Below are 13514 nucleotides of genomic sequence, written 5' to 3' on the forward strand. Positions count from 1 at the left end.
TAAATCAAACGGTGCAGATGACGTCACAGTCTTTAATACGTAACCAGATCGATGACGTTCATTCAGCAAGCCATGTTTTTGTCGACGCAACTCATTTTTTTCAAGCTGGATAAATGGTTTTACTCATTTAATAATGAAATACAAAATTATTTATTTGGAATGAAATACTTATTTTGTATTATTGAATAGCTACAAACAAGAAGTGTGTTTCTTGATAAATAAAATATCAGAAACAATAAACGACGTTTTTTTCAGTATTACTAGGTGATTTTCCCGTGCTCATACACGGATATAAATACTTATAAAGTAAATATATTATAATAATTTATTTACATTATTATAATTTATTAATTTTAAAATTTTTAACTATTTTGTTATTTATATTATAATCAATATGCATGGTTTATTTTATGTAACATTATGTTATTTTAATTAAATGTATAGTTTTAGATATATAATATCTCGATTGTTTGGTTATTATTTGGATATATCATATAACATTTACTGTTTCAATTCAACTAAGATATTTTTGTAATACAAATTAAAATTTTGATTAATTTTTTTTTAATTTTCATGTAGTTTGATTCTTATCTTAGATATATATATATATATATTTACTAAGATTATGTATAATTTAATGTATATGTTGTTTTGATAATTAAATAGTAAAAATAAACTGAAAGTGTCGATCAATTCAAAGTTACATAAATAAATATAACAATGATACTTAATTGCAATAGTTGGTCAATATATTTATAAAATTATTTGAGAATTTCATATTTATTTAGTAATATGTCGAGTCGTTCTATAATTTATATATATAAAAATATCACTATAAGTGAAAATATATTATTTTTTGTTTACTGTTTGACTTTTTGTAAAAAAATTGGATTGGTTTAATTACTCATTTATTGGTATTTCGAGTTACATATGAATCAAATTCAAGTATAATTATTTCTAATCTATTTCAACCAAATCATATTAATTGTATTCATTGCATTTGTTTGGTTTTCATCTTAGATGTGTATATATATTTATAATTTTCTAGTTGTAAATAGCTCCAAGAAAATTTAATTTTATAGGAATTAGTAATTTAATATATGTTAATTTTCAAAAATAAAATTAACAAAATAAAGTAATTATATGTACAAAATTTCATAAAAACATAAATGATACATTCTAAAAAGAAAGATTAATTATTTACTATCATATCAAGATTATTTTCTAAAGTTTTCCTTTTTCATAAAATCACATTATATTTAAAAATATTTTTGTTTTAAGTTTTATAAATATTCACTTTATCATATATGTTATTTGAAGATTATAAAAGGGAACACAAAAAGAAAATTACATTAAATTTTGTTCACTAAAGATATCTTAATATCATTATTTATGTTATTTAAATTATTTTTTAATAATTTGAGATATAGATTGATTTAGATAAAATGCTTCATACTTTTAAAATATATATTATGTTGTTTAAGGTTATGTTTTAAAAGGGGAATTTGTTTCTTTCATTTAAAATCAAGATTATTTTGTAAAATTTTCTTATTATGGATTACACTATATATTTTTTTGTTTTTAAAATTTAAATTTTTCTTTTATATAAGGTATTTGAAAAAAAAGTAAAAGGAAACCCTAAATAAAAAAGGAAAAATAAGATAAAATAAATATTAAATAATAATTAGATATATTTGATTCATTAAGGGTATCATTGTAATCAACCACCGTGAGAGTTAACGTGAGCGCGATACGTAGGAAACTGACTTCTCAAATAATATTATAGAGATAAAAGAGTTTTGTGCTACAGTCCGTAATTTACATAAATAATAAATAAAAAACGGGAAATAGCATAAAAACCCCTCAAATTGTCACTTACTAGCACTTTAAACTTTGAAGTTTTTTCACTAACACTTTTAACATTCAAAGTGACTTTTGTATCATAAAAAACCTCCAAAACAAAAATTTGACCTGTTCAGCAGGTAATTTTTCAAAAATAACTATTTAATTAATAAAACAAACAAAATAAATAAATAAAATAATAAATAAAAATCGAAAATTTTAATAAAATTCACAAAAATGAAAACATAATAAAATTAAACTAAAATTTTAGAAAATTAAATAATTTTCTAAAATTTTAAAAAAATAAAAATAACTAAAATTTTAATAATAAATAAGATTAAATATAAATAGAGAAGAACTAAATAAAAAGTTCAATTTTTTAAAAAAAAAATAGAAAACTCAAAGTTCAAAATAGTTTTTTTCAATTATAATATTTTTCAAAAAATATATCATACCATGGTGAAAAATAACAATTTTAAATATATCACTAGTGACAATGATGGTTTCTGATTTTTATTTATAAGTTTTACGATTTTTGTTTAATTTTCTGATTTTTTTTTCTGACCATGGTAAAATTTAATAAAAATTCATAAATTAAATAAAATCAGAAAATTAGAAAAATCAGAAAGTTAATTAATATTTATAAAACTAAATTCAAAAATAAATGAGATCAAATTAAAAACAGAAAAATAAAAAATTCATATATTTCAAAAAAAGAAATAAAAATTCAAAAGTTTGAAAAAAGATTTTTTTTTTTTCATTTTCAACGATGTTGTTGGAAACTATCATTGGAGATATGGCAATTTTTGTCATTGTTAATGGTTATGTGAGAAACCATCATCGTCACTAGTTAATTTTGAATTTTCTATTTTCCAATTTTTAAAAAAATGTGAACTTTTTATTTAGTTCTTCTCTATTTACATTTTAATCTTATTTATTATTATTTTTATTTATTTTTATTTATTTTTATTTTATTAATATTTTAGAAAATTATTTAATTTAAAAATATTTAAAATTTAAATATTTTTTTCATTTTTGTAAATTTTATTAAAAGTTTCGATTTTTATTTATTTTTTTGGATTTTTTATTTATTTATTTTGTTTATTTTATTAATTAAATAATTATTTTTGAAAAATTACCTGCTGAACCGATCAACTTGTTGTTTTGGAGGTTTTTTATGATACAAATGTCACTTTGAAGGTTAAAAGTGTTAGTAAAAAAACTTCAAGGTTTAAAGTGCTAGTAAGTGACACTTTCATGGTTTTTATGCGATTTTCCCAATAAAAACTATGATTGATAATATTTATTTTTTTATTCTTATGTTATCTGATTATGTGATCTATACTATTATTTGTAAAGTGATTTTTTGTTACGGAACTCTTACATTAAAAATTAGAATGGTTAATATTGTTTATATCCTTAATAAAAAACTTATATAAATTAGTCAAAATAAAAATAAATTTAAAATATATTTGATTAGATAAGTGATTAAAATTAATAATAATAAGAAATATCCAAAATCTAAAATAAATATTTTAAAATAAAACGATAATTTATATATATACATATTTATATATATATATATATATATATATATATATATTACGTTGTTATATGAAAGTATATTTTAACAAATAAGTTAAAAATTCAAAAACAGATAAGACATAATTAAATATTAATCAAGTAAAAAAAACAAATTAAATGAGAATATGAATGACTTTTAAAATTATGAATAATGTACAAATAAATTTCAAAAAGATATAGTACTTCAAAATTCCAAACTAAAACATTAATGAGAATTATAATTTTTCTTAAGAATATATATATATATATATATATATTATTTTCGAAATGATTTTTTGCGACGGATCTTTCACGTTAAATAGAGTGGTTAATATCTTTTATATCTTTAATAAAAAGTATATAAATTAGTCAAAGTAAAAATGAATATAAAATCTATATGATTTGATAACCGATTAAAATTAATAATAATAAGAATTATCCAAAAATTAAAATAAATATTTAAAATAAAAATATATTTTTATATATATTGCATTGTTATCCGAAAGTATATTTTAACAAAAAAGTTAAAAATTCAAAATCAGAAAACACATAACTAAATATAAATCAAGTAAAAATTTATTTTGTATAACTAAAAAGAGAATACTGAGTGATTTTTTAAAATAACGAATATAATGTACAAATAAATTTTAAAAATATATAATAATTCAAAATTTCCGACGAAAACATTAATAAGAACTACAATTTTTTTCTTAGTAATATATATATATATATATTAATATATATTAATAAGTAACTACAAAATATTTATGTCCATATGCGGGTTAATCACCTAGTTTATAAATATACGACTGAGTTATTCTAAAGTTATATTCTAATAATACTTTGAAGTTTGCATATGATAATAATCTGAAACAAAACATTAAAAAGTTGTAACTTAACATGGCAACTAATTAAAAATATAATTAAATTACTAGCAACACAACTACACAATTCGTTTTTTTTTTTTGACATCACACAATTACCCAAGTTGAAAACAAAATAAAATGAAATCGAATGATCAAGATTTTGTTCATTAGGTTTAAGGGTAGTTTCGTATTTTACAACGTTATTAGAAAAAAAAATCAGTAAAATAGAAGGAGGGTATCGGAGCTTTGGGTTTGGAGATATAGGGGTAAGGAAGCTTTTTGTTTCCTCTCATACCCGAAGACTCTCAAACAAAAAAAAAGCTTCTTCCAGCGAGTTTGAAGGCGGAGTAATGGCTTATATGTGCACCGACAGTGGCAACTTAATGGCCATAGCCCAACAGCTCATCAAACAGAAGCAGAAACAGCAATCACAACAAGAACAACACAACCCATGGCCGAATCAACCATTAGGTTACCCCTTAACAGATTCGGGTCTATCAGACCCGTTTCAGATAACCGGAGACCCGGATTTTCACTTCCCCCTACTGGAGCCTCAGAACGCCACTTGTTCCAAGGGCTTTAGGTTTTCATCTGATGTAGAGTTCGACTCAGACGAGTGGATGGAAAGCCTACTCAACGGCGGCCATGATCCATTCCTCGAGTTCCCGAGTCGACTCACTCTTCCCTCGGATCTTAACCCGCCGGTTTCCACCGCTCCGCCGCAGCTAGTGTCCGAGGAGCCGGACTTCGATCTAAACCGGCCGGTTTTGAAAGCTATCCACGACTGTGCCCGGTTATCGGATACCAAACCGGAGACGCTGATTAGGATCCGAGAATCCGTCTCGGAAACGGGCGACCCGACAGAGCGAGTCGGGTTCTACTTCGCCGAAGCTCTGTCCGACAAACTTCCTCCGGCGCCTCCGTCTCCGGAGGACTTCATCTTCTCGTACAAGACGTTGAACGACGCTTGCCCTTACTCCAAGTTCGCTCACCTGACGGCGAACCAGGCGATTCTTGAAGCCACGCAAGAATCAAGAAACATCCACGTCGTCGACTTCGGGATCTTCCAAGGCATCCAGTGGGCCGCTCTGTTGCAAGATCTGGCGACCCGAGCTTCTGGAAAACCCGAACGGGTTCGGATCTCGGGTATACCCGCTCCGTCTCTCGGTGAAGCTCCGGGACCGTCTCTGGTCGCTACGGGAAACCGCCTGAGCGACTTCGCGAGGCTTTTGGGTTTGAATTTCGAGTTTTATCCGGTTCTCACTCCGGTTCAATTGCTTAACGGGTCTACTTTCCGGGTCGACCCGGATGAGGTTCTCGCCGTGAATTTCATGCTCGAGCTTTACAAGCGTCTTGATGAAACGGCTACGACGGTTGATACTGCTCTCAGGCTCGCCAGATCGCTTAAGCCGAGGATTGTGACTCTTGGTGAATACGAGGTGAGTTTGAACCCGGTTGGATTCGCGAACCGGGTTAAGAACGCTCTTCGGTTCTATTCCGCGGTTTTTGAATCACTCGAACCGAATTTGAAGCGAGACTCGATGGAAAGGCTGAGAGTGGAGAGAGTTCTGTTCGGTCGGCGAATATTGGATTTGGTCCGACCCGGAAATAATGATAAACCAGGAACCCGGTCAGGGAGAATGGAAGAGAAAGAGCAATGGAGAGTGTTGATGGAGAAAGCCGGTTTCGAGCCGGTTAAACCGAGCAATTACGCGGTTAGTCAAGCGAACTTACTTCTGTGGAACTACCACTACAGTACATTGTATTCACTTGTGGAATCGGAGCCAGGGTTCATCTCCTTGGCCTGGAACAATGTGCCTCTCCTCACTGTTTCCTCTTGGCATTGACCATCTGATCCAATCAACCCAAACCAAACCAACCATATCTTTTTTTTTTGTGTAGTTGTCTTTTGAGTTAGTTTTGGAGTTGAATTGTTTGAGGGATAGCTAGTTGGGGTTTTCTCTGAATTAGCAAAGTTGTATAATTACTCTAAGCTATTTTCACCTTTTAGATAACCTTTTTGTATTTGGACTGATGTGATGTTTGGTCTTTTTCTTCATTTGTAATATTGCATCTAACATTTTCACTATTTTTTCGTAAATGCAAGCCTACCTTGATTTTATAAAATATTATATTATTGAAATATTGATAAAAAAATATATTTAGCAGAAGCAGGTGTCAGAGAGTTTCTGACTTCATGGAAATGAATACTACAAGAAAAGGTAAAACCACATATTAAACTGTACGAAATACAATTCATCTGTCAGCTTAACTAGAGATCTGGAATAGTGGTCTTTTGGTCCCTACATCCCAAGCCTCTTTCTCGATGTCACACGCTAAACCTTCTTGTAGTTGAACCTTCCTATATCTAACGAAGTTGCCTTCCGACTAAAGCCCATTGTGTTTATAAATTTTCTCTCGGCCCAAATAAACCGGACCTAAACTCTGTTCATTAAACTAGCATTTCTTTTTAATTGCTTTTCGCTTTCGCACATAATCTTCTGCTACGAATTGCTTCCATTTTTGTCACCTTGTCAAGAGATCTACAATGTAAGAAACTTGAAGAGAAATATGGAAAAGTGAAAGGTAGATCATGTTTGTCAGTTTTTCACATGTTTTGTTGTTCGTTTTACAGAATCGTGAACGACATGTCGACATGGTTTATTTGTTAAACTAATGATGTTTTGATATTTTCCTATAATGATATGAAATTGCACTTTGACCAATCATGAGTGTAGTGATATGTGGGCATGTCCCAGCTCAACACATGGCAGAAAGAGGGTTCCATTGAATTTTTGAGCACGTGAAATGACAAATTGACAACCCTGGTGCTTTGACTGCACGTTACAATTATATGTTACGTGGATATTAATTAGAACGTATTATCCCAATCATTATTGAATCCTAGTTATTAATATGATGGTAATCAAGAAAACAAGAAATAACACAGGAGAGTGGATGGTTCTCACGTGCCTACATGTGATCTTGAACTCCACCAAGATACGAATATCAATATCTTGCCAATGAATGATATTATACAACACTTTTTTTTACTACCCTCTCCGGAATATATAGATCGAGTGTAATGGACAAGACAAAACATGTAGTCTACTTGATTATGTTAGCATTATCATCTAGACCAAGAGATGGCTCAAGCCTGCATAATGCATGTTCTTGACATATATATATAAAAATCGAACTTAATTGATGGATCTATGAGTTGGACACTAAGCATCTCATCGCAACTCTCTCTATATATATTATAAAGGTTAATGACTTAGGCCTCTCTATTTCTATCTGCAGTTGAGTCTCTATCTCTTAATTCTTTCTCAATAAGTCTTTCTTTGTAAACGTCAAGCCACAATGGCATGCATGGACATGCATAACTCCATAAATGGTGCAGCTAGGATCTCATTCTCTAATGAATTCGTTGAAATCAGATCGGAAAAGAATAGCACTAAGAGCAACAACGTCAACACTAGAAGCTCTTTCTCCAAAATCCCTGATGATTTTGAGTTCTCTGTCACCGATTACTCCATGATTCCCGCTGATGAGATCTTCCTCAAAGGAAAGATATTACCGTTCAAGGAGACCAGTCATGTTCGTAGGACCTTAAGAGAAGAGCTTCTTGTCGATGAAGAGGGTCCTGTCTATGGCAACATCTTTTCCATCAGGCCACAATTTTTGCCTTCTTCGTCCATTTCCTCACAGGGTACGTGGAAGGAGCTATTTGGGCTCAAGAGAGCCCATGCTAGATCTAAGACGACCGATAAAATTGATGACAAAACAATCTCAGGTACACCAACACACTTTTTTCTTCAATTAGGTTTGTCAAAAACGCGTAACTATCTTAGGGTTAATTTGAGCTGATGGATCTCTTGGATTTTTAGGAAATGCTGCGACGAGGGAGTGTTAAGTTGGAGATACATAATGATGGATTGTAGAGATCTCACTTTGATTTCTAGAAATTAATTTAGATTATTTATAATCTAGATTAACTGTATTGTATCCCCATGTTCGTATGGTTCCAACAACTCTTTTCGGCTCACATCTTTTGTTGTTCTTTTTTTCTTTTACTAAATACGTTATGTTGCTTGTAAGTTTTGTCTTGTTTTGTTCTGAAATCTATCTTTTTGGGAACATCCGTTTTTCTTTAGAAATGCAAGTGACGATTTGTGTGTAGCAAAAAGGAAAAGAAAGAGTACTGTCACTTTTAAATATGAGGTGTATGCATGCATCTGTCTCACTCTCACGTCTCTCCACCTTAGTCCTTACATAGTTAAATTTGCAAACCGGAATACATCTATTAATGCATTATCGTTTATGGTCCCTGCTTATTACATATTCACATGGATTGTTCAAATGGTCTACACCGGCTGAAACTTGTTCATATTTCACATTGGACTTTTTTTTCTGAGACAATGTTGGTTAATAACTTGTAAAACTATCGAACTTACCGAACTAGATTTTTTTTTTTACTTTCAGACTCTTATATACTAGCTAGAACAGTAACAGGAGGAGAAATGTGTGTAGCAAGTTTAGAAAAAAAAATGTAACCAACATTTTTGATTCTTTCAATAAAAATTGTCGATTGTAAAACCGAATGAAACTTGTTATACTGTTGACTCTGCCCCTGTTCTAACACAGTTCTATTTTTGGAAAACTTATCATGATGTATTCGTTAAGGAAGGCGTCTAAAGTTTAGACTCAGCCACCACCCGATTCACCGAAATTCTGAATCTAGGCCTAAACATATGAATTTCTCAAAACAATTACTAAAACGTTTTGTGCATATGTGTATCTCTACAATGGGTTATGAAAGAACAGAAAAAGCTCTATATTGGGTCGTAAAGCCCAGCTTATGTAAAATACCAACCTCTCTTGGGCTCTTTTCTTCACAAGAGTAAAAAAAAAGAAACAAAAAAGTAAAATATTCTATTTTCTTTTGTTAAATGATTGGTAAGCAAATATTTGCCTCGTGGGTTTTAGTGTACATTCCGGCATCTTTGTGTTGGTGTCAGTTTCTTTTATCAATCAGTACAAGTACGACGATTACACATCTTCATCATATTCTCTGATTTTTCTTTCATTGAATCGTTGAACTGAATCTTGAGTTTAGTATATTAAATTATAATAATAATGACAAGAACGAAGAACAGAACAGAAAAGGAGAGACCACAACAAAAAGACGAAAAGTTACTAATAAAGTCATTCTTGGTTTTAGGAAATTAAAGCGTTTTTATATATTAAGGCAGAGATTGGTACGAAAAGATTTGTGATTGACCATTTCTTTAGCTTGTAGAAAACGACACGGAAATATACACCAATCATTTGGGATCAATTCCACGAAAGAATGCGTAATAATGAAAAGAAACTAACTTTTTTTTCCCATCTGATAGTATTAATATTAAACAAAGAAAAAACTTACAAAAAGTCTAGAAAATACACAAACTAGTAATTTTTTTTGTCACAAACTAGTAAAATAAACAATAAAAAACCAACACAGACGAAACGTAAACAACATGCCCAAAAACAAAACCCACACATGAGGAAAAGACACGTAAACACCACATGCACGAAGTAAAAAATGAAGGGGCACACGTCGAACGCACAACACCTCTTCCATGCTTTAATCGACCAAAATTTACGCTGGAACTCTCAGCCATCTTCACCGATTAAAACTTCAATGGAACTAACCAACAACCACCGAAAACCTTCCAGAAACAAGGTCAACGAACCCACCATCTTCAAAACATGCATCTTCATCTCCTATGTTCCAAGCATAAAAAAGCAAGCATCTAAAAGCACCAATCGACAATTTGAAGTCTCATCTCACACCCTAAGCCACAAACATAGCTAGAAGAGTCGTCACACAGATCGGACCACCATCCATCGGAGAACCTCCATCAACCAGAGATGAGGTCTCATCCACTACATCAATCCACCGATTTTCAAAGATTCTTGGTGAGCTTCAATCGACCAAACATCAAAACTTTCACACATACGAAACTAGGAAAAATAGAGTCGGACGCTTATCGCTGGAGAAGAAGACAAAAATTTAATAGATCAAAACCGGACGACCATCAAAGGTAAAGTACGACGTCGGAATCATAACCGGTTGGATAACTCCTAAACCGGAAAAAGATCGTCGGAACAAAAATTCGACCGATGTCAAGACTATTGAAACTCACCAACGTCAATCAGATTGAAGAAACTCTAATGGAAAACAAGAGAGAAGATGAAAAAACTCTTATAAGACCATGTTCTTGTGGAGTAATAAGTAATCTAGTCTTGCATGATTCAAATATTCAATAAACAAAAAAAACTAGTTAATGTTCTCAAATGGCTATATAGTTGGGAAAATAGGAAAAATGGAATGGATATTTATGATGTATTAAACTAAGTTTTGAATTTTATTACACACTAATTTTGGACATTGTTATACTTATATTTTTGTGATAATAGCATGTGAAGTACAAATTTGTAGTTGAATCACTAGAGTAGCACGTAAATCCAAGTGAGGATAACTTTTACACTGAGAAAGCCTGATGAATAAACAGTAAATATTCCTTTCTCACGTCAGCCAGTTCAGTCTCACCTTTTTCCTGCTTTTCGTTATTATTAAATAATCAAATAAATTTCCAATAACTATAATGTCACATTTTGAAAGAATCGTAGAAATCTATTGTGGGCTTTGGTCTTCAGCATTCGTAAGTTGGGCCTCCTCGTTGTGGGTTTCGACTTCAGACTTGCGGAGAAGAGAAAGTGTCAAGATGGGCTTCGCTTCACTTAAGCCCATACACGCAAATGGCAAAGTCAGGTTGTTATAACAACCGTAACGGCCACTACGTCTTCTTCACGGTGATCTGATCAAAACAGAGAGATCAGAGCACAGAGAGAGCTTCGCGAAGAAATAATCAGAGAGAGCAAGATCTACCTGAGGCGATCGATCGGGAACGGAGTCGGAGTGTCTCCGGTGACGTCGCCACAGCAGGATCCGATTACCTGGGGTGTATTTCGGAGGTAACATCAACTCGTCTTCTCCATTGTGACGTAGATCGAGTTGTATCATTGTTACCGGAACTTGATTCTGATTATAGTGAAGCTTGAGGGATTCCGATTCCCTCCCCGGACAGTAGGAAACGAAGTCCGGGTGAACAATCTTGTTGTGCATTTACTTTTCGCTTTGATCACCTACAAACGAGTAAACGAAACGAATCGACAGATAACTTGAATATCCTAAGAACTGAATCGAGATAAAAGCAAGATAAATTACCAACAAGTGGTATCAGAGCTGTGGTTTGCTTGCTTGAGGCTTCTTGATTCAGGTGGATCTGTTGATTGAGGAAGGGATCGTATGGAGAAGGATAAGGATAAGGTTGAGATGGATCCTACGCGGGGTCGGTTTCAGATGGATAAGTTTGACGGAAAGGGAGACTTTGGGATGTGGAAGTATAAGCTCCTTGGCCAGCTTGAGATACAGGGACTTGGTTCAGTTCTTGAGGAAGGAGCTACTCTCTTCAAGACGTCAGAGAAACTGGAAGAAGGTGCTGATCCAGTTCTTGATCCTGCAAAGGTTGCCAAAGATACAAGAGTTAAGAATCTTATGGGAACCTGTCTCAGCGATATGATCTTACGAAAGGTGATGCATGAGCCTACAGCTTATGCAATGTGGAAAGCATTAGAGCGCGATTATCAAACAAAGACTCTACCTAATCGGATCTATTTGAAGCAACAGTTTGCAAGTTTCAAAATGGATGAGTCTAAAAGTGTTGAGGAAAACATGGATGGTTTTCTAAAGCTAATAAGCGACTTAGCCAGTCTCAACATAAACATAAGTGATGAAGATCAAGCGATTCAGTTACTTACAGGATTGCCACCGCAATATGAGGCTCTAGTCCATACACTGAAGTATGGAACAGGAAGAGACACACTCACAGTGAGAGAAGTCGTCTCTTCAGCATATGCCAAGGAGATAGAGCTGAAACAGAAGGGTCTTGTGGGGAAGACTGGTAAGTCGAATGAAGGGTTGTATGTTGAGTCGCGGGGAAGATCTAGTCGAAGGAATGATCGAGGAAATGGGAATGGTCAGTCTGGTAGAGGCAGGTCAAAGTCTCGAGGTCCACGGTCACAGTCCAAGCCAAGAGCAAACAAAGATGGTAAAACGGCTTGCTTCATCTGCAAGAAAGAGGGTCATTGGAAGCGTGAGTGTCCTCAGAGACAAAATAAGTCTCAAGACTCTAATGACTCAGCAAATTCAGTTTCTGAACGGAGACAGCCACTAGTTCTAACTGTAAGCATTAATGATTCTAAGAAGGAGTGGGTTCTAGACTCAGGATGCTCATTCCACATTACGCCACAACGTGATGTCCTATACGACTATAAGGACATGGATGGTGGAAAGGTTCTAATGGCTAACAATACTCAATGTGAAGTAAAAGGAATGGGGAATATTAAAATCAGAAATGCAGACGGAGTAGAGGTCATACTTACTGATGTCAGATACATGCCGCAGATGAGCAGAAATTTGATATCATACGGTATGCTTGAGAAGGCTGGGTGTACCTACGAAGGTGGAGATTACAGAGTTAATTTCTTTAAAGATGGTGAAAAAGTAATATCAGGCAACTATCAAGATGGTTTGTATTACCTTCAAGGTACTGTGAACAAAGCTGAGGTTAATCTTGGAAAGGCAGAGCCCAACATGGTAGACATTTGGCACTCCAGGCTTGGGCACATGAGCGTCGCAAATATGAACATCTTGATAAAGAGAGGCTATCTGCAAATCAAGGAAGTAAACGATTTAAAATTCTGTGAGAGTTGTGTGCTTGGAAAGTCTCATAAACAAAGTTTCAAGGAAGCTAAACACACAACGAAGGGAATTTTAGACTACGTCCATTCAGATTTGTGGGGTTCACCGTCTACTCCAGAGAGTCTGGGTGGTTGCAAGTATTTCGTGAGTTTCATCGATGACTACTCTAAGAAGGTTTGGGTTTATTTCCTAAAGACTAAAGATGGGGCATTTGATTGTTTCAAAGAGTGGAAAACAGCGGTTGAGAATCAAACAGGAAAGAAGATCAAGTGTCTTAGAACAGACAATGGCTTAGAGTTCTGCAACTACAAGTTTGACAAGTTATGTAAAGATTCAGGAGTTAAGCGCCATCGTACGTGCACCTACACGCCGCAGCAGAATGGAGTTTCTGAGCGCATGAATCGGACTATAATGGATAAGGTAAGGAGCAT

The 13514-nt window shown here is 33.1% G+C and overlaps 2 protein-coding genes and 1 long non-coding RNA gene across 3 annotated transcripts; 2 read left to right on the plus strand and 1 right to left on the minus strand.

The window, feature by feature from the left end:
* Positions 1-4499: 4499 nt before the first annotated feature.
* On the plus strand, positions 4500-6362 carry LOC108805693 (scarecrow-like protein 7). Its single transcript, XM_018577628.2, has one exon. The coding sequence runs from the start codon at positions 4622-4624 to the stop codon at positions 6116-6118; it is 1497 nt and encodes a 498-aa protein (XP_018433130.1). The 5' UTR covers positions 4500-4621; the 3' UTR covers positions 6119-6362.
* Positions 6363-7634: 1272 nt separating this feature from the next.
* Positions 7635-8187, plus strand: LOC108808474 (uncharacterized). Its single transcript, XM_018580611.1, has 2 exons — positions 7635-8067; positions 8162-8187. Exons 1-2 carry the CDS (start codon positions 7635-7637, stop codon positions 8185-8187), a joined length of 459 nt encoding a protein of 152 aa, XP_018436113.1.
* Positions 8188-10772: 2585 nt separating this feature from the next.
* On the minus strand, positions 10773-12912 carry LOC108813340 (uncharacterized). The gene is made up of 5 exons (XR_001943554.2): positions 12765-12912; positions 12141-12449; positions 11548-11839; positions 11209-11465; positions 10773-11137 (listed from the first exon to the last, which is right to left on the minus strand). It is a non-coding gene; the product is annotated as an uncharacterized LOC108813340 (long non-coding RNA).
* Positions 12913-13514: the final 602 nt, after the last annotated feature.

This window comes from Raphanus sativus, chromosome 6, assembly GCF_000801105.2.
Source record: "Raphanus sativus cultivar WK10039 chromosome 6, ASM80110v3, whole genome shotgun sequence".
NCBI classification, from domain to species: Eukaryota; Viridiplantae; Streptophyta; class Magnoliopsida; order Brassicales; family Brassicaceae; genus Raphanus; species Raphanus sativus.